Source organism: Carcharodon carcharias, chromosome 7 (genome assembly GCF_017639515.1).
Source record: "Carcharodon carcharias isolate sCarCar2 chromosome 7, sCarCar2.pri, whole genome shotgun sequence".
In the NCBI taxonomy this organism is placed as follows: Eukaryota; Metazoa; Chordata; class Chondrichthyes; order Lamniformes; family Lamnidae; genus Carcharodon; species Carcharodon carcharias.
In genome coordinates, this window is record NC_054473.1 from 94,730,447 (window position 1) to 94,755,014 (window position 24,568).

At 60.6% G+C, this 24,568-nt stretch overlaps 2 protein-coding genes across 2 annotated transcripts in view; one reads left to right on the forward strand and one right to left on the reverse strand.

Annotated features, from left to right (window-relative positions):
* LOC121280019 (FYVE, RhoGEF and PH domain-containing protein 5-like) overlaps positions 1-22,891 on the reverse strand; it is a 256,123-nt gene extending 233,232 nt beyond the window's left edge. Inside the window, exon 1 of the mRNA XM_041191648.1 lies at positions 21,411-22,891. Coding sequence (XP_041047582.1) covers positions 21,411-22,891 — 1,481 coding nt within the window. The remainder of the gene's footprint in view (positions 1-21,410) is intronic.
* Positions 22,892-23,057: 166 nt separating this feature from the next.
* On the forward strand, positions 23,058-24,134 carry LOC121280020 (extensin-like; the record flags this gene model as incomplete). The annotated part of the gene is made up of 2 exons (XM_041191649.1): positions 23,058-23,339; positions 24,027-24,134. Coding segments are annotated over 2 exons (390 nt in total), but the record flags the coding sequence as incomplete, so codon positions are not given.
* Positions 24,135-24,568: the final 434 nt, after the last annotated feature.

Below are 24,568 nucleotides of genomic sequence, written 5' to 3' on the forward strand. Positions count from 1 at the left end.
CCACATACACACCGACCCCCTGCCCGACACACCCCACACACACCGATCCCCTGCCCACACCCCACACACACCGATCCCCTGCCCACACCCCACACACAACGACCCTCTGTCTCACACCCCACATACACACTGATCCCCTCACCCACCCCCACATACACACCAACCCCCTGCCCCACCCCCACAAACACACCGATACCCTGCCCCACACCCCACACACACCAACCCCCTGCCCCACACCCCACACACAACGACACTCTGCCACTCACCACACACACATTGACTCCCTGCCCCACACCACATACACACCGACCCCCTGTCCCACACCCTACACATACAGACACCCTGCCCCACACACCACACACACCGATACCCTGTCCACACCCACACACACACCGACCCCGTCACCCACCCCCCACATACAGACCGACCCCCTGTCTCACCCCCACATACACACCGATACCCTGCCCCACAACCCACACACACCAACCCCCTGTCCCACACCCCACATACAAACCGATACCCTGCCCCACATCCCAGTCACACCGACCCCCTGCTCCATACCCCACACACACCGACCCCCTGCCCCACACCCCACACACACCGATACCCTGCCCCACACCCCACACACACACTGATCCCATCACCCACCCCCCACATACAGACCGACCCACTATCTAAAACCTACAAACACACCGAACCCCTGCCCCACACCCCACGTACACACCGATCCCCTCACCCACCTGCACATACACATCCACCTACTGTACCACCCCCACAAACACACCGACCACCTGCCCCACACCCCACACACACCGACCACCTGCCCCACATCCCACACACACCGATCCCCTGCCCCACACCCCACACACCCCGACGCCCTGCCCCACACCCCACACACACCGATCCACTGCCCCACACCCCACACACACCGACCCCCTGCCCCACACCCCACTGACATCGACCCCCTGCCCCACACCCCACACACACCGACCCCCTGCCCCACACCCCACACACACCGACTCAATGTCCCACACCCCACACACACCGACTCCCTGTCCCAAACCCCACGCACACCATCCCCCTGCCCCACACCCCACACACACCGATACCCTGCCCCACACCCCACACACAACGACCCTCTGTCCCACTCCCCACATACACACCGATCCCCTCACCCACCCCCACATACACACCAACCCCCTGCCCCACCCCCACAAGCACACCGAACCGCTACCCCACACCCCACATACACACCGATACCCTGCCCCACACCCCACTCACACCGACTCAATGTCCCACACCCCACACACACCGACCCCCTGCCCCACATCACACATACACCCAGTCCCCCTGCACCACACACCCCACACACACCAATACCCTGCCCCACACCCCACTCACACAGACCCCCTGCCCCACATCCCACACAAACCGACCCTCTGCCCCACACCCCACACATACCGAAGCTCTGCCCCACACCCCACACACACCGACCCCCTGCCCCACATCCCACAACCACACCGACCCCTTGCCCCACACCCCACACACACCGACACCCTGCCCAACACCCCACACACACCGACCCCCTGTCCCACACCCCACGCACACTGACCCTCTGCCCCTCACCGCACACACATCGACTCCCTGCCCCACACCCCACATACACACCGACCCCCTGTCCCACACCCTACACATACAGACCCCCTGCCCCACACCCCACACACAGCGACCCTCTGCCCCACACCCCACACACACCGACCACCTGCCCCACACCCCACACACACCGACCACCTGCCCCACACCCCTCACACAGCGACCACCTGCCCCACACCCCACACACAAAGTCCCCCTGCCCCACACCCCACACACACCGACCCCCTGCCCCACACACCACACACACGGACCACCTGCCCCACACCCCACTCACATCGACCCACTGCACAAAACCCCACACACACCGATCCCCTGCCCACACCTCACGCACACCATTCCCCTGCCCACACCCCACACACACCGATACCCTGCCCCACACCCCAGACACACCGACCCCCTGTCCCACACCCCACACACACCGACCCCCTGCCCCACACCCCAGACACACCGACACTCTGCCCCACACCCCACACATACCGATCCCCTGTCCCACACCCCACACACACCGACCCCCTGCCCCACATCCCACACACACCGACCCCCTGCCCCACACCCCACACACACCGACCCCCTGCCCCACACCCCACACACACCGACCACCTGCCCCACACCCCACACACACCGATCCCCTGCCCTACACCCCACACAAACCGACCCCTGCCCCACACCCCACTGAAATCGATCCCCTGCCCCACACCCCACACACACCGACTCCCTGTCCCACACCCCACGCACCAATGACTCACTGCATCAAACCCCACACACACCGACCCCCTGCTCCACACCCCACACACCGACCACCTGCCCCACACCCCACACACACCGACCCCCTGCCCAACACACCACACGCAACGACTCAATGACCCACACCCCACACACACCGACCCACTGCCCAACACCCCACACACACCGACCCCCTGTCCCACACCCCACACACACCGACCCCCTGCCCCACACACCCCACACACACCGATCCCCTGCCCACACCCCACACACACCGATACCCTGCCCCACACCCCACACACACCGACCCCCTGTCCCACACACCACATACACACCAATCCCGTCACCCAACCCCCACATACAGACCGACCCCCTGTCTCACCCCCACAAACACACCGAGCCGCTGCCCCACACCCCACATACACACCGCTACCCTGCCCCACACCCCACTCACACCGACCCCCTGCCCCACATCCCACACACACCGACCCCCTGCCCACACCCGACACACACCGACACTCTGCCCCACACCACACACATACCGACCCCCTGTCCCACTCCCCACACACACCAACTCAATGTCCCACACCCCACACACAATGACTCACTGCACCAGACCCCACACACACCGACCTCCTGCTCCATACCCCACACACACCGATACCCTGCCCCACACCCCACTGACATCGACCCCCTGCCCCACACCCCACACACACCGACTCAATGTCCCACACCCCACACACACCGACTCAATGTCCCACACCCCACACACACCGACTCAATGTCCCAAACCCCACACACACCGACCCCCTGCTCCATACCCCACACACATCGACTCCCTGCCCCACACCCCACACACACACTGAGCCCCTGCCCCACACACATTCCGACACTCTGCCCCACCCCACACATACAAACCAACCCCCTGCACCGCACCCCACACACACAACGATCCCCTGCCCCACACACCCCACACACACAGATCCACTGCCCACACCCCACACACCGATACCCTGCCCCACACCCCACACACAACGACCCCCGTCCCACACCCCACATACACACCGATCCCGTCACCCACAACCCACATACAGACCGACCCCCTGTCTCAAACCCACAAACACACCGAACCGCAGCCCCACACCCCACACAAACCGACCCCCTGCCCCACACCCCACACACACCGATACCCTGCCCCACACCCCACACACACCGATACCCTGTCCCACACCCCACACACACCAACCCGCTGCCCCACACCCCACACACAGCGACCCCCTGCCCCACACACACCGATACCCTGCCCCACACCCCACATACACACCGACCCCCTGCCCCACACACCCCACGCACACCGATACCCTGCCCCACACCCCACACACAACGACCCCCTGTCCCACACCCCACAGACACACCGATCCCATCACCCACCCCCCCACATACACACCGACCCCCTGCCCCACCACCAACATACACACCGATACCCTGCCCCACACCCCACTCACACCCACCCCCTGCCCCATATTCCACACAAACCGACCCCCTGCCCAACACCCCACACACACCGACCCCTGCCCCACATCCCACACACACCGACTCACTGCCCCACCCCACACATACAAACCAACCCCCTGCCCCACACCCCACATACACACCGGCCCCCTGTCGCACACCCCACACACACACCGACCCCCTGCCCTACACCCCACACACACCGATCCGCTATCCCACACCCGACACACATCGACCCCCTGCCCCACACCCCATACACACTGACCCCATGCCCCACACACAGCGATCCCCTGCCCCACACCCCACACACACGGACTCCCTGCCCCACACCCCACACACGCCGACCCCCTGGCCCACACCCCACACACACGGACTCCCTGCCCCACACCCCACACACGCCGACCCCCTGCCCCACACCCCACACACACGGACTCCCTGCCCCACACCCCACACACATCGATCCCCTACCCCACACCCCACACACACCGACCCCCTGCCCCACACACACCGACTCACTGCCCCACACCCCACACACACAGACTCCCTGCCCCACACCCCACACACACCGACCCCCTGCCCAACACCCCACACACACCGACCACCTGCCCCACACCCCACACACACCGACCCCCTGCCCAACACCCCACACACACCGACCACCTGCCCCACACCCCACTCACATCGACCCACTGCACAAAACCCCACACACATCGACTCCCTGCCCCACACCCTGCACACACACTGAGCCCCTGCCCCACACACATACCGACCCCCTGCCCCATCCCACACATATAAACCAACCCCCTGCACCGCACCCCACATACACACTGAACCACTGCCCCACCCCCCACATACACACCGACCCCCTGCCCCACACACCCCACACACACCGATCCCCTGCCCACACTTCACGCACACTGATACCCTGCCCCACACCCCAGACACACCGACCCCCTGTCCCACACCCCACACACAACGACCCCCTGTCCCACACCCCACATACACACCGATCCCGTCACCCACCCCCCACATACAGACCGACCCCCTGTCTCAAACCCACAAACACACCGAACCGCAGCCCCACACCCCACACACACAGACCCCCTGCCCCATATCCCACACAAACCGACCCCCTGCCCCACACCCCACACACACCGACTCCCTGCCCCACACCCCACACACACCGACCCTCTGCCCAACACCCCACACACACCGACCCCCTGCCCCACACCCCACACACACCGACCCCCTGCCACACACACACCGATACCCTGCCCCACACCCCACATACACAGACCCCCTGCACCACACACCACACACACCGACACCCTGCCCCACACCCCACTCACATCGACCCACTGCACAAAACCCCACACACATCGACTCCCTGCCCCACACCCTGCACACACACTGAGCCCCTGCCCCACACACATACCGACCCCCTGCCCCACCCCACACATATAAACCAACCCCCTGCACCGCACCCCACATACACACTGAACCACTGCCCCACCCCCCACATACACACCGACCCCCTGCCCCACACACCCCACACACACCGATCCCCTGCCCACACCTCACGCACACCAATCCCCTGCCCACACCCCACACACACCGATACCCTGCCCCACACCCCAGACACACCGACCCCCTGTCCCACACCCCACACACACCGACCCCCTGCCCCACATCCCACACACACCGACCCCCTGCCCCACACCCCAGACACACCGACACTCTGCCCCACACCCCACACATACCGATCCCCTGTCCCACACCCCACACAAACCGACCACCTGCCCCACACCCCACACACACCGACTCCCTGCCCCACACCCCACACACACCGATCTCCTGCCCCACACCCCACACACACCGAACCCCTGCCCCACACCCCACACACACCGACCCCCTGCCCCACACCCCACACACTCCAACTCCCTGCCCCACACCCCACACAAACCGACCACCTGCCCCACACCCCACACACACCGATCCCCTGCCCCACACCCCACACAAACCGACCCACTGCCCCACACCCCACTGATATCGACCCCCTGCCCCACAAACCCACACACACCGACTCCCTGTCCCACAGCCCCACGCACAATGACTCACTGCACCAAACCCCACACACACCGACCCCCTGCTCCACACCCCACACACCGACCACCTGCTCCACACCCCACACACACCGACCCCCTGCCCCACACCCCACACACACCGACCCCCTGCCCAACACACCACACGCAACGACTCAATGACCCACACCCCACACACACCGACCCACTGCCCAACACCCCACACACACCGACCCCCTGTCCCACACCCCACACACACCGATCCCCTGCCCCACACACCCCACACACACCGACCCCCTGTCCCACACACCACACACACCTATACCCTGCCCCACATTCCACACACACCGACCCCCTGTCCCACACACCACATACACACCAATCCCATCACCCAACCCCCACATACAGACCGACCCCCTGTCTCACCCCCACAAACACACCGAGCCGCTGCCCCACACCCCACATACACACCGCTACCCTGCCCCACACCCCACTCACACCGACCCCTTGCCCCACATCCCACACACACCGACCCCCTGCCTACACCCCACACACACCGACACTCTGCCCCACACCACACACATACCGACCCCCTGTCCCACACCCCACACACACCAACTCAATGTCCCACACCCCACACACAATGACTCACTGCACCAGACCCCACACACACCGACCTCCTGCTCCATACCCCACACACACCGACCCCCTGCCCCACACCCCACTGACATCGACCCCCTGCCCCACACCCCACACACACCGACCCCCTGCCCCACACCCCACTGACATCGACTCCCTGCCCCACACCCCACACACACACTGAGCCCCTGCCCCACACACATTCCGACACCCTGCCCCACCCCACACGTACAAACCAACCCCCTGCACCGCACCCCACACACACACCGATCCCCTGCCCCACACACCCCACACACACAGATCCACTGCCCACACCCCACACACAACGACCCCCTTTCCCATACCCCACATACACACCGATCCCGTCACCCACAACCCACATACAGACCGACCCCCTGTCTCAAACCCACAAACACACCGAACCGCAGCCCCACACCCCACTCACACCGACCCCCTGCCCTATATCCCACACAAACCGACCCCCTGCCCCACACCCCACACACACCGATACCCTGTCCCACACCCCACACACACCAACCCGCTGCCCCACACCCCACACACAGCGACCCCCTGCCCCACACACACCGATACCCTGCCCCACACCCCACATACACACCGACCCCCTGCCCCACACACCCCACACACACCAATACACTGCCCCACACCCCACACACAACGACCCCCTGTCCCACACCCCACATACACACCGTTCCCGTCACCCACCCCCCCACAAACACACCGACCCCCTGCCCCACCCCCAACATACACACCGATACCCTGCCCCACACCCCACTCACACCGACCCCCTGCCCCATATTCCACACAAACCGACCCCCTGCCCAACACCCCACACACACTGACCCCTGCCCCACATCCCACACACACCGACCCTCTGCCCCACCCCACACATACAAACCAACCCCTGCCCCACACCCCACATACACACCGGCCCCCTGTCACACACCCCACACACACACCGACCCCCTGCCCTACACCCCACACACACCGATCCGCTCTCCCACACCCGACACACATCGACCCCCTGCCCCACACCCCATACACACTGACCCCATGCCCCACACACAGCGATCACCTGCCCCACACCCCACATACACCCACCCCCTGGCCCACACCCCACACACACACGGACTCCCTGCCTTACACCCCACACACACCGACCCCCTGCCCCACACCCCACACACACCGACCCCTTGCCCCACACCCCACACACACCGACCCCCTACCCCACGCCCCACACACACGGACTCCTTGCCCCACACCCCACACACAACGATTCCCTACCCCACACCCCACACACACCGACTCCCTGCCCCACACCCCACACACACCGACCCCCTGCTTAACACCCCACACACACCGACCACCTGCCCCACACCCCACACACACCGACCCCCTGCCCAAAACGCCACACACACCGAACCCCTGTCCCACACCCCACACACACCGACCCCCTGCCCCACACCCCACACACAGCGACCACCTGCCCCACACCCCACACACAAAGACCCCCTGCCCAAAACCCCACACACACCGACCCCCTGCCCCACACCCCACACACATCGACTCCCTGCCCCACACCCCACATACACACCGACCCCCTGTCCCACACCCCACACACACCGACCCCCTGCCCCACACCCCACACACACCGACCCCTTGCCCCACACCCCACACACACCGACCCCCTACCCCACGCCCCACACACACGGACTCCTTGCCCCACACCCCACACACAATGATTCCCTACCCCACACCCCACACACACCGACTCACTGCCCCACACCCCACACACACCGACTCCCTGCCCCACACCCCACACACACCGACCCCCTGCTTAACACCCCACACACACCGACCACCTGCCCCACACCCCACACACACCGACCCCCTGCCCAAAACCCCACACACACCGAACCCCTGTCCCACACCCCACACACACCGACCCCCTGCCCCACACCCCACACACAGCGACCACCTGCCCCACACCCCACACACAAAGACCCCCTGCCCAAAACCCCACACACACCGACCCCCTGCCCCACACCCCACACACATCGACTCCCTGCCCCACACCCCACATACACACCGACCCCCTGTCCCACACCCTACACATACAGACCCCCTGCCCCACACCCCACACACATCGACCCCCTGCCCCACACCCCACACACACTGACCCCTTGCCACACACACACCGATACCCTGCCCCACACCCCACATACACACCGACCCCCTGCCCCACCCCCCACACACATACACACCAATCCCCTGCACCACACCCCAGATACACACCGACCCCCTGCCCCACTCCCCACATACACACCGACCCCCTGCCCCATCCCCACAAACACACCGACCCCTTCCCCCACACCCCACACACAACGACCCCCTGTCCCACACCCCATACATACAGAACCGCTGCCCCACACACGACACACACCGACCCACTGCCCCAAACCCCACATACACACCGACCCCCTGCCCCACACCCCACACACACTGACCACCTGCCCCTACCCCACACACACCAACCCCCTGCCCCACACCCCACACACACTGACCACCTGCCCCACACCCCACACACACCGACCCCCTGCACAAAACCCCACACACATCGACTCCCTGCCCCACACCCTACACACACACTGAGCCCCTGCCCCACACACATACCGACACCCTGCCCCACCCCACACATATAAACCAACCCCCTGCACCGCACCCCACATACACACTGAACCACTGCCCCACCCCCCACATACACAATGACCCCCTGTCCCACACACCACACACAACGACCCCCTGTCCCACACCCCACATACACACCAATCCCGTCACCCACCCCCCACATACAGACCGAGCCCCTGTCTCACCCCCACAAACACACCGAGCTGCTGCCCCACACCCCACATACACACCGCTACCCTGCCCAACACCCCACACACACCGACCCCCTGCCCCACATCCCACACACACCGACCCCCTGCCCACACCCCACACACACTGACCCCTTCCACACCCCACACACACCAACTCCCTGCCCCACACCCCACACACACCGACCCCCTGCCCCACACCCCATTGATATCGATCCCCTGCCCAACACCCCACACACACCGACTCCCTGTCCCACACCCCACACACACCAACCCCCTGCCGCACACCCCACACACACCGACCCCCTGCTCCACACCCCACACACACCGACCCCCTGCCGCACAACGCACACACACCGACCCCATGCCCCACACCCGACACACATCGACCCCTTGCCCCACACCCCATACACACCGACCCCATGCCCCACACACAGCGATCCCCTGCCGCACACCCCACATACACCGAACCCCTGCCCCACACCCCACACACACCGACTCCCTGCCCCACACCCCACACACACCGACACCCTGCCCCACACCCCACACACACCGACCCCCTGCCCCACACCCCACACACACCGAAACCCTGCCCCACACCCCATACACACCGACACCCTGCCCCACACACACCGACACCCTGCCCCACACATACCGACCCCCTGCCCCACACCCCACACATTCCGACCCCCTGCCCCACACCCCACACCCACCGACCCCCTGCCCCACACCCCACATACACACAGATTCCCTCCCCCACCCCCAACATACCCACCGACCCCCTGCCCCTCCCCCCACATACACACCGACCCCCTGTCCCACCCCACACATACACACCGACCGCTCTGCCCCTCCCCCCACATGCACACCGACCCCCTGCCCCACCCCCCACATACACACCGATTCCCTGCCCCACACCCCACACGCACTGACCCCCTGCCCCATACCCCACATACACAATGACCCCCTGCCCCACACCCCACATACACATCGATCCCCTGCCCCACACCCCACACACACTGACCCCCTGCCCCATCCCCCACATACACACCGATCCCTACCGCACATCCCACACACACTGACCCCCTGCCCCACACCCCACACATACCGATCCCCTGCCCCACACCCCACCGACACCGACCCCCTACTCCACACCCCATACACACTGATCCCCTGCCCCATACACACCCACCCCCTGCCCCACACAATCTAACCCCTGCCCCATACCCCACACTCACCGACCCCCTGCCCCACGCCCCACACCCAATGCCACTGCCCCATACTCCACACACACCGAGCCCTCTCGCTTTGTTTTTTGAAGTCCTTTTTATGCCTTTCGCTGGGTCTCTGGGATAATCTGCAGTTGGTCTTTGCATGGACCAAAGGTTCAGTCCTTCCTGAACCAATACTGGTGCTCATGTCCCAAGAAATGAATCCCTTTTTCGTACAGCCATGTGTTCAACTTCACAATCTGCTTATCCTTCTGTTGAATTGCACCTGACTCAGGTAATAATGCAAGCATTACAATCCTTAAATTTCCTGCTCTCTATCTTAGTTCCTTACATGTGCTACACTGCCTTCGTTTGCCTATGTTGATGATCCCATGAATGAACATGGCATAAGCTGCAAATAAGGGGGTGTTTAGGTAACAACCTAATTTTGTATGGCACAATAGAATGAATCCTCAATCAGTAATGAACAAGTCAGGCACTAACAAATGTCAGATATCAGACTGGATAGACATTGCAAGTGCAACCCCTACCCACCTCTATTCACCTTCCGCCAGCATTCTGTTATCACAATTTCTCTAAGTTGCTGTTAGTCTGCAAAGCCTCTCCCTTCACACGCTCCAACACCCCTTCACACGCTCCAACACCCCTTCACATGCTCCAACACCCCTTCACATGCTTCAAATCCTCTTCACACTATCCAAAACCTCTTCAGTTGTGCATACAGTTTTGCAATTGTAGGGGGTGTAGTTGTGGTTGTGGGGGTTAGTTGGGGGGGGTGTGTGGAGTTTTGTTGGGGGTATGGAGGGGTAGCTGGGGTTGTGGGGGTGTAGTTGGGGTTGTGGGGGGAGTAATTGGGGTTGTGGGGGGAGTAGTTGGGGGTGTGTGGGTGTAGTTGTGCTTGTGGGGGGGTAGTTGGGGTTGTGGGGGTAGTTGGGAGTGTGGGGGTGTATTTGGGTTTGTGGGGTGTAGTTGGGGGTGTGGCAGGATAGTTAGGGGTGTGGGGGAGGTAATTGGGGTGTGGGTGGGTAGTTGGCAGTATGGGGGTAATTGGGGGTGTGTGGGGGTAGTTGGGGGTGTGGGTGGGTAGGAGGCGCTGGTGAGCAGTAGGTGGGGGATGGGTGGGTAGTTGGGGGTGTGGGGTGGTAGTTGGGGTTGTGGGGTTAGATGGGTTTGTTGAGGGATAGTTGGGGGTGTTGGGGGTACTTGGGGATGTGGGGGTATAATTGGAGTTGTGGGGGGTAGCTGGGGGTGTGGGGTTGTAGTCGGGGATGTGGGGGTGTAGTTGTGGTTCTGGGGGTTAGTTGGGGGTGTGGGGAGGTTTATTGGCGGTGTGGGGAGGTAGTTGGGGTTGTGGGGGGGGGTAGTTGGGCTTGTGGGGGGGTAGTTGGTGTTGTGGGTGGGTAGTTGGAGGTGTAGAGGCTTAGTTGGTGTTGTTGGGGAAGTTGTTGGGTGTGTGGGGATTAGTTGGGGGTGTAGGGGTTAGTTGGGGGTGTGGGGGGTAGTTGGGGTGTGGCGGTATAGTTGGGGCTGTGGGGGGATAGTTGGGGTTGTGAGGTGGTATTTGGGGTTCTGGAGGTGTAGTTGGGGATGTGGGGGTGTAGTTGGGGGTGCGGGTGTGTAAGTGGGAGCTAGTTGGGGGTGTGGGGGGTAGTTGGGGTTGTGGAGGCGTAGTTGGGGGTGTGCGTGGGTAGTTGCCAGTGTAGGGGGTAGTTGGCGGTGTGGTGAGTAGTTGGGGTTGTGGGGGGTTAGTTGGGGTGTAGGGGAGTAGTTGCGGGTGTGGGGGGGTAGTTGGTGCGGGTGTTAGTTGGGGGTGGGGTGAATAGTTGGGGGGTAGTTTGGGGTGTGGGGGTTAGTTGGGGGTTTGGGGGGAGTAGCTGGGGGTCTGGGGGTGTAGCTGGGGTGTGGCGATGTAGTTGGGGCTGTGGGGGGTAGTTGGGGTTGTGGAGGGGTAGTTGGGGGGGGTGTAGATGGAGTTGTGGATGTGTAGGTGGGATTGTGGGGTGTAGTTGGGGATGTGGATGGGTAATTGGGGTTGCGGGGGCTGGTTCGGGGTGTGGGTGGTTGTTGGGGTTGTGGGGGGTTGTTGGGGTTGTGGAGGGGTAGTTGGGGTTGTGGGTGGGTAGTTGGTGGTATAGGGGAGTAGTTGGGAGTGTGGGGAGTAGTGGGCTTGTGGGGGTTAGTTGGAGGTGTGGGTGGGTAGTAGCCGCTGTAGGGGGTAATTAGGGATGTGGGGTGGTAGTTGGGGTTGAGGGGGGAGCAGTTGGGGGGGTGTGGGTGTAGTTGCGCTTGTGGGGGCGTAGTTGGGGGTGTGGGGGGCTGTAGTTGGGGTTGTGGGGGGGGTAGTTGGGAGTGTGGGGGTGCAGTTGAGGTTGTGGGGGTGTTGTTGGGGTTATGGGGCCGTAATTGAGGGTGTAGGTGTGTAGTTGGGGCTGTGGGGGCGTAGTTGGTGTCGGTGATAGTTGGTGTTGTGGAGGGGGGGTCGTTGGGGTTGTGGGGGGGTAGTTGGGAGTGTGGGGGTGTATTTGGGTTTGTGGGGTGTAGTTGTGCGTGTAGGGGAGTAGTTATGGGTGTGGGGGGGTAGTTGGGGTAGTGGGTCGTAGTTGGTGTTGTGGGGGGGGTGGTTCGGGTTGTGGGGGGGTAGTTGGGAGTGTGTGGGTGTATTTGGGGTTGTGGGGTGTAGTTGGGGGTGTAGAGGAGTAGTTATGGGTGTGGGGGGGTAGTTGGGGGTGTGTGCGGGTAGTTGGCAGTTTGAGGGTAGTTGGGGTTGTCGGGGTGTAGTTGGGGTTGTGAGGGTGTAGTTGGGGGTGTGGGGGTGTAGTTGGGGGTGTGGGGGTGTAGTTGGGGTTCTGGGTGGGTAGTTGGCAGTACGGGGGTAGTTGGAAATGTGGGGGGGTAGTTGGGGGTGTGGGAGTGTAGGAGGTGCTGTAGAGGGGTAGGCTGGGGGATGGGTGGGTAGTTGGGGGTGTGGGGGGGGTTAGTTGGAGGTGTGGGGGGTACTTGTGGGTGTGGGGGTATAGTTGGGGTTGTGGGAGGGTAGCTGGGGGTGTGGGTCATAGTTGGGGGTGGGGAGGGTTAGTTGGGGGTGTGGGGGGGTAGTTGGGGTTGTGGGGGCGTAGTTGGGGTTGTGGGGGGGTAGTTGGGGTTGTGGTGGCTAGTTGGTGTGGGTAGGTAGTAGGCACTTTAGGCGGGTAGTTGCCGGTGTGGGTGGGTTGTTGGGGGTGTGCGGGGTTAGTTGGTGTTGTTGGGGGGGGGTTTTGGGTGTGTGGGGGTTAGTTGGGGGTTAGTTGGGGGTGTAATTGGCGTTGTGGGGGGTAGTTAGGTGTGTGGCGGTGTAGTTGAGGCTGTGGGGGAGCAGTTGGCAGTATGGGGGTAGTTGGGGGTGTGGGTGTGGGAGTAGTTGGGGGTGTGAGGGGGTGGTTGGGGTTGTGAGGGGGTTGTTGGTGTTGTGGGTGTTGTTGGGGTTGTGGGGGCGTAGCTGGCAGTATAGGCTGGTAGTTGGGGGTGTGGGGAGTAGTTGGGGTTAATTGGGGGTGTGCATGGGTAGTAGGCGCTGTAGGGGGTAATTGGGGATGTGAGGGGGTAGTCGGGGTTGTGGGGGTGTAGTTGGGGTTGTGGGAGGAGTAGTTGGGGATGTGTGGGTGTAGTTACGCTTGTGCGGGGAGGGTAGTTGGGGTTGTGGTGGTTAGTTGGTGTGGGTAGGTAGTAGGTACTTTAGGAGGGTAGTTGCCGGTGTGGGTGGGTTGTTGGGGGTGTGCGGGGTTAGTTGGTGTTATTGGGGGGGGGGGTTGGGTGTGTGTGGGTTAGTTGGGGGTGTAATTGGCGTTGTGGGGGGTAGTTGGAGTGTGGCGGTGTAGTTGAGGCTGTGGGGGGGTAGTTGGCAGTATGGGGGTAGTTGGGGGTGTGGGTGTGGGAGTAGTTGGGGGTGTGAGGGGGTAGTTGGGGTTGTGAGGGGGTTGTTGCTGTTGTGGGTGGTTGTTGGGGTTGTGGGGGGGTAGCTGGCAGTGTAGGCTGGTAGTTGGGGGTGTGGGGCGTAGTTGGGGTTAATTGGGGGTGTGCGTGGGTAGTAGGCGCTGTAGGGGGTAATTGGGGATGTGAGGGGGTAGTTGGGGTTGTGGGGGTGTAGTTGGGGTTGTGGGAGGAGTAGTTGGGGGTGTGTGGGTGTAGTTACGCTTGTGCGGGGAGGGTAGTTGGGGTTGTGGGGGGTAGTTGGGGTTGTGGGGTGTAGTTGGGGGTGTAGGGGAGTAGTTATGGGTGTGGGGGGGTAGTTGGGGGTGTGGGTGGGTAATTGGCAGAATGGGGGCATTTGGGGTTGTGGGGCTGTAGTTGGGTTGTGAGGGAGTAGTTAGGGGTGTGGGAGTGTAGTTGGGGGTATGGGGGTGTAGCTGGGGGTGTGGGAGTGTAGTTGGGATTGTGAGGGTGTAGTTAGGGGTGTGGGGGTGTTGTTGGGGTTGTGGGGCCATAATTGAGGGAGTAGGTGTGTAGTTGGGGCTGTGGGGTCATAGTTGGTGTCGTGGGTGATAGTTGGTGTTGTGGAGGGGGGGTAGTTGGGGTTGTGGGGGTGTAGCTGGGGTTGTGGGGGTGTATTTGGCATTGTGAAGGTGTAGTTGGTGTTGAGGGGGTGCAGTTGAGGTTGTGGGGGTGTAGTTGGTGTTGTGGGGGGTTGTTGAGGGTGTGGGTGTGTAGTTGGGGCTGTGGGGGCGTAGTTGGGGTGGTGGGTCGTAGTTGGTGTTGTGAGGGGTGTAGTTGGGGGTGTGGGGGTGTAATTTGGGGTGTGGATAAGTAGTTGGGGTTGTGGGGGTGTAGTTGGGTTTGTAGGGGTGTAGTTGGGGTTGTGGGGGTGTAGTTGGAGTTGCGGTGGGGCTAGTTGGGGGTGTTGGGTGTGTAGTTGGGGTTGTGGGGCTATAGTTGGGCTCGTGGAGGTGTAGTTGGGTTTGTGGGTGTGTAGTTGAGGGTGTGGGAGGAAGGTGGGGTTGTGGGTGTGTAGTTGGGGTTGTGGGTGTATAGTTGGGGGTGTGGGTGGGTAGTTGGGGGTGTGGGGGTGTAGGTGGGAGTGTGGTGGGGTCGTTTGGAGTGTGGTGGGGTAGTTGGCGTTGTGGGGGCGGTAGTTGGGGTTGTGGGGGTGTAGTTGGGGTTGTGGGGGGGCCGCAGTGGGGTTGTAGGTGTGGTGTTGGGGGTGTGGGGCGTAGTTGGGGTGGTGGGTGGTAGTTGGTGTTGTGGGGGTGTAGTTCGGGGTGTGGGTGGGTAATTGGGGTTGTGGGGTGTATTTGGGTTTGTAGGGGGTGTAGTTGGGGGTGTGGGGGGCAGTTGGCGGTATGGGGATAGTTGGGGGTGTGGGAGGTTAGTTGGGGTTGTGTGGGGTTAGTTGGGAGTGTGGGGGGTAGTTGGGGGTGTGGGGGGGTAGTTGGGGGTGTGGGGTTGTAGTTGTGGTTGTGGGGGTGTAGTTGGCTGTTTAGGGGGGTAGTTAGGGTTGTGGGGGTTAGTTGGGGGTGTGGGTGGGTAGCAGCCGCTGTAGGGGGTAACTGGGGATGTGGGGGTTATTTGGGGGTGTGGGTTGTTAGTAGGAGTTGTGGGTTGTAATTGGGGTTGTGGGGGGAGTAGTTGGGTGTGTGTGGGTGTAGTTGTGCATGTGGAGGTGGTAGTTGTGGGTGTGGAGGTAATTGGGGATGTGGGGAGGGTAGTTGGGGTTTTGGAGGGGTAGTTGGGAGTGTGGGGGTGTATTTGTGGTTGTGGGGTGTAGTTGGGGTGTGGGGGGTAGTTATGGGTGTGGGTGGATAGTTTAGGGTGTGGGGCTTGGTTGGGGGTGTGGAGGGGTAGTTGGGGTTGTGGGGGTGTAGTTGGGGTTGTGAGGGTGTAGTTGGGTGTGTGGGGGTGTAATTGGGGGTGTGGGGGTGTAGTTGGGGGTGTGGGGGGGTATTTTGGGTTGTGGGGGTGTAGTTTGGGTTGTGAGGGTGTAGTTGGGGGTGTGGGGGTGTAGTTGGGGGTGCAAGGGTCTAGTTGGGGGTGTGGTGGGGTAGTTTGTGTTGTGGCGGGGTAGTTGGAGTTGTGGAGGTGTAGTCTGGGGTGTGGTGGTGTAGTTAGGGGTGTGGGGGTGTGGTTGGGGTTGTGCGGGGCTGGTTGGTGGTGTCGGGTGTTTTTGGGGGTGTGGGGGTGTAGTTGGGGGTGTGATGGGGTAGTTGGGATTGTGGGGGCGGTAGTTGGGGTTGTGGGGGTGTGGGGGTGTAGTTGGGGTTGTGGGGGTCAGTAGTTGGGGGTGTAGGTGTGTAGTTAGGTGTGTGGGTCGTAGTTGGGGTGTCCGGTCATAGTTGGTGTTGTGGGGGGCTAGTTGGGGGTGTGGGGGTGTGGGTGGGTAGTTGGGGTTGTGGGGGTGTAGTTGGGGGTGTGGGGATGCAGTTGGGGTTGCGGGGTGGGGTAGTTGGGGGTGTGGCAGTGTAGTTGGGGTTGTGTGGGTATAGTTGTGAGTCTGGGAGGAAGTTGGGGTTGTGGGTGTGTATTTGGAATTCTGGGTGTGTAGTTGGGGGTGTGGGTGGGTAGTTGGGGGTGTGGGTGGGTAGCTGGTGGTGTGGTGGGTAGTAGCCACTGTAGCGGATAATTGGGAATGTGGGGGGGTAGTTGGGGGTGTGGGGTCATAGTTGGCCGTGTAGGGGGTAGTTGAGGATGTGGGGGGTTAGTTGGTAGTGTGGGGGAGTAGTTGGTGGTGTGGATGGGTAGTTGGTGGTGTAGGTGGTAGTTAGGGGTGTGGGGGGTGGTTGGCAGTGTAGTTAGCGGTGTAGGGGGTATTTGGGGGTGTGGTGGGGTAGTTGGCGGGGTAGGGGGTAGTTGGGGATGTGGGGGGGTAGTTGGAGGTATGGTGGGTAGTTGGCAGTGTGGGGGGTTAGTTAGGGGTGTGGGCGTGTAGTTGGGGGTGTGGGGGTGTAGCTGCGGGTGTGGGGGTGTAGTTGGGGGTGTGGGGGGGGCAGTTGGCGGTATAGGGATAGTTGGGGGTGTGGGGGGGTAGTTGGGCTTGTGGGGGTGTAGTTCGCAGTGTAAGGGGGTAGAAGGGGGTGTGTGTGGGTAGTTGGTGGTGTAGGGCGGTAGTTGGGGGGGGAAGGGGGCTAGTTGGGTCCGTGGGGGTTAGTTGGGGGTGTGGGTGGTTAGCAGCCGCTGTAGGGGGTAACTGGGGATGTGGGGGTTAGTTGGGGGTGTGGGTTGTTAGTAGGGGATGTGGGGGTGTAGCTGGGGTTGTGGGGGGAGTAGTTGAGGGTGTAGTTGTGCTTGTGGAGGTGGTAGTTGTGGGTGTGGAGGTAGTTGGGGGTGAGGGGGGTAGTTGTGGTTCTGGAGGGATAGTTGGGAGTGTGGGGATGTATTTGGGGTTGTGGGGTGTAGCTGGGGGAGTGGGAGGTAGTTATGGGTGTGGGGGGGTAGTTGGGGGTGTGGGTGGGTAGTTGGCAGTATGGGGGTAGTTGGGGGTGCGGGTGGGTAGTTTGGGGTGTGGGGGGTAGTTGGGGATGTGGAGGGGTAGTTGGGGTGGTGGGGATGCAGTTGGGGTTGCGGGGTGGGGTAGTTGGGGGTGTGGCAGTGTAGTTGGGGTTGTGTGGGTATAGTTGTGAGTCTGGGAGGAAGTTGGGGTTGTGGGTGTGTATTTGGAATTCTGGGTGTGTAGTTGGGGGTGTGGGTGGGTAGTTGGGGGTGTGGGTGGGTAGCTGGTGGTGTGGGTGGGTAGTAGCCACTGTAGCGGATAATTGGGAATGTGGGGGGGTAGTTGGGGGTGTGGGGTCATAGTTGGCCGTGTAGGGGGTAGTTGAGGATGTGGGGGGTTAGTTGGTAGTGTGGGGGAGTAGTTGGTGGTGTGGATGGGTAGTTGGTGGTGTAGGTGGTAGTTAGGGGTGTGGGGGGTGGTTGGCAGTGTAGTTAGCGGTGTAGGGGGTATTTGGGGGTGTGGTGGGGTAGTTGGCGGGGTAGGGGGTAGTTGGGGATGTGGGGGGGTAGTTGGAGGTATGGTGGGTAGTTGGCAGTGTGGGGGGTTAGTTAGGGGTGTGGGCGTGTAGTTGGGGGTGTGGGGGTGTAGCTGCGGGTGTGGGGGTGTAGTTGGGGGTGTGGGGGGGGCAGTTGGCGGTATAGGGATAGTTGGGGGTGTGGGGGGGTAGTTGGGCTTGTGGGGGTGTAGTTCGCAGTGTAAGGGGGTAGAAGGGGGTGTGTGTGGGTAGTTGGTGGTGTAGGGCGGTAGTTGGGGGGGGAAGGGGGCTAGTTGGGTCCGTGGGGGTTAGTTGGGGGTGTGGGTGGTTAGCAGCCGCTGTAGGGGGTAACTGGGGATGTGGGGGTTAGTTGGGGGTGTGGGTTGTTAGTAGGGGATGTGGGGGTGTAGCTGGGGTTGTGGGGGGAGTAGTTGAGGGTGTAGTTGTGCTTGTGGAGGTGGTAGTTGTGGGTGTGGAGGTAGTTGGGGGTGAGGGGGGTAGTTGTGGTTCTGGAGGGATAGTTGGGAGTGTGGGGATGTATTTGGGGTTGTGGGGTGTAGCTGGGGGAGTGGGAGGTAGTTATGGGTGTGGGGGGGTAGTTGGGGGTGTGGGTGGGTAGTTGGCAGTATGGGGGTAGTTGGGGGTGTGGGTGGGTAGTTTGGGGTGTGGGGGGTAGTTGGGGATGTGGAGGGGTAGTTGGGGTGGTGGGGGTGTAGTTGGGGCTGTGAGCATGTAGCCGGGGGTGTCGGGGTGTATTTGGGGGTGTGGGGGTGTAGTTGGGGGTGTGGGGGTTTAGTTCAGGGTGTGGGGGTGTAGTTGGAGGTGTGGTGGGGTAGTTTGTGTTGTGGGGGGGTAGTTGGGGTTGTGGGGGTGTAGTTGGGGGTGTGATGGTGTAGTTGGGGGTGTGGGGGTGTAGTTGGGGTTGTGGGGTGGTAGTTGGGGGTGTAGGTGTGTAGTTGGGGGTGTGGGGCGTAGTTGGGGTGGTGGATCATAGTTGGTGTTGTGGGGGTGTAGTTGGGGGTGTAGTTCGGGGTGTGGGTGGGTAGTTGGGGTTGTGGGGGGTTAGTTGGGCTTGTGGGGGTGTAGTTGGGGTTGTGGGGGGGTAGATGGCGGTGTGGATTGGTAGTTGGGGGTGAAGGGGGGTAGTTAGGGGTGTGGGTGGGTAGTTGGGGTTGTGGGTGTGTAGTTTGCGGAGTAGGGGGATAGTTGGGGGTGTGGGGGTAGTTGGGGGCGTAGTTGGCAGTGTGGGGGGTAGTTGGCAGTGTGGGTGAGTAGTTGGCCGTGTAGGGGGGGTAGTTGGGGTTGTTGGGGGGTAGTTGGGGGTGTGGGTGGGTAGTTGAGGTTGTGAGGGTGTAGTTGGGTGTGTCGGGGGGTAGTGGGGAGGTCCCATGGAGGGTTGTGGGGGAAGCGCCATAGTGTGGTCGAGGCCGGAGGAGGGTTGGGGTGGTGGTGGGTGTGGGGGTGCCATGAGCACTATATTTACCCTGGTATTTGGAAGTGATTTTAATTTTTCTAACTTTTCCTGAGTAACTTTTCCTGTAAGACTGTGATTTAAATCAGTTTCCAATGGTTCCCAATGCAGGGAATTTTGAACTTCTGGATCCATTGATGTGTAATCCTTATGTAATGACTCCTGCGGCGGGAGAGGGGTTAGGGGTGCCCCAGCCCCAACCCCAGCCCATCTTTGGGGTACCCCCTAAGCACAATGTCCCGGAGTCTGGGAGCTCTGGGCCATTTTATTTGTCAGATCCCAAATCAGCAACAAATGGGTTTTGTGGTCAGCACATAAGAACTAGGAGCAGGAGTAGGCAATTCAGCCCCTCGAGGCTGCCCTGCCATTCAATACGATCATGGCTGATCTCATGTTGGCCTCAACTCCAATTTCCCACCCTCTCCCCATAACCTTTCAACCCATTACTAATTAAAAATCCGTCCATCTCCTCCTTAAATTTATTTAGCGTCCCGGCATCCACTGCACACTGAGGTAGTGAATTCCATAGATTCACGACCCTTTGAAAAAGTAATTCCTCCTCATCTCTGATTTAAATCTACCACCCCTTAGCCTAAAACTATGACCTCTCATTCGAGAGTGCCCCACAAGGGGAAACATCTGCTCCACGTCTACTTTGTCTATTCCCTTTAGCATCTTATATACCTCAATTAGATCTCTCATCCTAAACTCTAGCGAGTATAGGCCTAAACTGCTCAATCTCTCCTCATAAGACAAGCCCCGTATCCCTGGAATCAATCTAGTGAACCTCCTCTGAACTGCCTCCAGTGCAACTACATCCTTCCTCGAGTAAGGGGACCAAAACTGTGCCCAGTACTCCAGGTGCAGTCTCACCAATACCCTGTAGAATTACAACAACACTTCCCTATTTTTATACTCTATTCCTTTAGCAATAAATGCCAAAATTCCATTTGCCTTCCTTATTCAGCTCTGTTCCATCCACCAACTCCTTCTGCCTCTGCTCCTTAATCATATTTTACCCCAGTCACAGATTGGGGTCACACACAATATACCAGCTTGCTGTCCATTCATCAGTCAGTCAATCTAAACAACACCAAGAAAAGCTATCATTTAATACAAGGAGGCAAAGTTCAGACTAGTATTTTTGTGTTGACTATTTGTCTGCACTATGCCTCAATCACATTACTATTGCGCCCCAGTGACCCTCTAGGCCTGGATGGCATTAGTGGGGAACAACATTCTTAACGGTCTAATTATCAAAGGGAACGTCTCACCTTTCGAGCTCCTGCTCCATGTTCTGCCTGCTCTCAAATGGAGCAAAGCTGCTCATGTCCACGTAACCATCATTTTCAGAGGCTAAAGTGAAAGCTCTGCTGGGATCTTCAAAGAATTCGGTGACAGTCCCTGAGCGACCATTCCTTCTGGATGGAATCTGTATATTTTCATAGTCTGAGCTGACAGCTGGGATGTTCTCATAATCAGACGTATCTGTGTTGGGAAAGGAAATGGATCTGGGTTTGGTTAAAGGAAGTGATGTGTAGGAGTGCCGAGACCTATCCTCAAAGGACTCAACCCTGGACACACTCCTGCTGAAGGGTTTCGGCACTCCTTTTCTCTTGCCATCCTTGTTGATGAGAAAGGTGGATGAAGAATCCAATATGCACATCTTTCCAGACCGTGCCTTTATCTGTGGAGAATTACCCAGACTTCTCCGGTCAAAGTCCAGGCCCCTGGCATTATCGGAGGTTGGCTTGCATACATTTACCTCAACTGCAATCTTATTCTCAATTTTCTTCTTGAGTGACAGTTTAATTGGTAAAAAACGCTTAAAGGATGACTTTTTCTTTGCATTTTGCTTTAAATATTTATCAGGGGATTCATTTTCTACCAAGAGTGCTGGTGAACTTTTGGTGATGGGCTTTTTGGTGATGCTGGCTAGTTGAAATGGAGGGGGTATGCTCATGACTGATGATGGAGTAGAAGCAGCTGAGGTTGGGAGAGGATTTGGCTTTAACAGACTATCTGATGATGCAACAACACAAGGTAGGGAGAGATTATCTTCCTTTCTCTTCATTCTGCTATCATCCAAAAGTGACGTTTCTGTTTCTCTATACACAGAAATGGGCAGATCCCTGCCTTCGACAGAGTATGAACGTGGATAGAAAGTGTGGCGCCTGTGCTTTGCAGGAAACACCCTCATGTTTTCAGACAATTCACCTTCCATCTTCACTGGCTTGTGATCTTCCATGGCTGTTCTACTTGGGTTTTGCAGTGGATTCTCTGGGACAGCCTCTTCCGGGACTACCTCAGGCACTGTTGTACTAAGAGACCTTGTTCTTGTATTACTCCAGTCAGAGTCTGCAGTAACAGCTTGATCAGCTTCTACTTTACTAACCAGTTCACTCACTCGTCCCAAATCAGCGCTTGCTAAGGACACACTTGGCAATCCAACTATTTTCTCTGTGTGTCGAGCACCTTGGCCCAGCGGCAGCCTGTACTCAGTTCCAGTTAGCAATCCCAGAGCACAGTTAGAGACGGTGGGTCTGACCTCCACGGCAATATTGTCAGAACAGTCACCCGAATTAACTTCCCTTCCAGAAAACTCTTCTTGTTCTGCAGTTAGAGAGGTGAGTGACGACTGCATCAGTTCATCATTTTGGCCAAATTCCTCCTTTGTCTTGCAGGAGCCAATGTTTAATGATACTGAACTCACATCCTCTTCACTATATCCACAACTTCCTTTCAAAATCAACATCCTGGATGATCCTGTTAACTTAGTTCCAACAAACCCGTCCGCCCCGTCTGCCCCATCCCCATCCACCCCAACCCCATCCCCATCTCCGTCTGCCCCGTCCCTGTCCCCATCCACCCCAACCCCATCCCCATCTCCGTCCGCCCTGTCCCCGTCCCCATCCACCCCAACCCCATCCCCATCTCCGTCTGCCCCATCCCCGTCCCCATCCACCCCAACCCCAACCCCATCCCCATCCCCATCTCCATCTGCCCCGTCCCCGTCGCCGTCCCCATCCACCCCAACCCCATCCCCATCTCCGTCCCCGTCCCCATCCACGCCAACCCCAACCCCATCCCCATCTCCGTCTGCCCCGTCCCCATCCACCCCAACCCCATCCCCATTTGCGTCTGCCCCGTCCCCGTCCCCATCCACCCCAACCCCATCCCCATCTCCCTCTGCCCCATCCCCGTCCCCGTCCCCATCCACCCCAACCCCATCCCCATCTCCGTCTGCCCCGTCCCCGTCCCCATCCACCCCAACCCCATCCCCATCTCCGTCTGCCCCGTCCCCGTCCCCGTCCCCATCCACCCCAACCCCATCCCCATCTCCGTATGCCCCGTCCCCGTCCCCATCCACCCTATCTCCGTCCCCGTCTCCGTCCGCCCCGTCTCCGTCTGCCACATCCGCCCTGTCTCCGTCTGCCACATCGGCTGCAACTCCGTCCGTCCTGTCTCCATCTGCCTCATCGGCCCCGTCTTCATTTACCGCATCCCCGTCTGCCACATCGGCCGCATCTCCATCCACCCCGTCACTGTCCACCCCCTCCCTGTCCATCCCGTCTCCATCCGCCACATTGGCCTCGTCTCCGTCTGCCCCACCTCCATCTGCCACATTGGCCCCGTCTCCTTCTGCCCCACTTCCGTCTGCCACATCGGCCCCATCTCCATCTGCCCCACCTCCGTCTGCCACATCGGCCCCGTCTCCGTCTGCCCCACCTCCGTCTGCCACATTGGCCCCGTCTCCGTCTGCCTCACCTCCGTCTGCCACATCGGCCCCGTCTCCATCTGCCCCACCTCCGTCTGCCACATCGGCCCCGTGTCCATCTGCCCCACCTCCGTCTGCCACATCGGCCCCGTCTCCGTCTGCCTCACCTCTGTTTGCCACATCGGCCGCATCTCCATCCACCCCGTTTCTGTCCAGCCCCTCCCTGTCCACCCCGTCTCCATCTGCCACATCGGCCCCGTCTCCGTCTGCCCCACCTCCGTCCGCTACATCGGCCCTGTCTCCGTCCGTCACGTTGGCCCCGTCTCCGTCTGCCACATCGGCCCTGTCTCCGTCCGCCCCATCTCCGTCTGCCACATCGGCCCCGTCTCTGTCCGCCCCGTCTCCGTCTGCCACGTCGGCCCCGTCTCCATCCGCCCCATCTCCGTCTGCCACGTCGGCCCCGTCTCCGTCCGCCCCATCTCCGTCTGCCACGTCGGCCCCGTCTCCGTCCGCCCCGTCTCCTTCTGCCACATCAGTCCCATCTCCGTCCGCCCCATCTCTATCTGTCACGTTGGCCCCGTCTCCATCTGCCACGTCCGCCCCGTCTCCATCCGCCCCGTCTCCGTCTGCCATGTCGTCCTTGTCTCCATCCGCCCCGTCTCCGTCTGCCACGTCGGCCCCGTCTCCGTCAGCCCCATCTCCGTCTGCTACGTC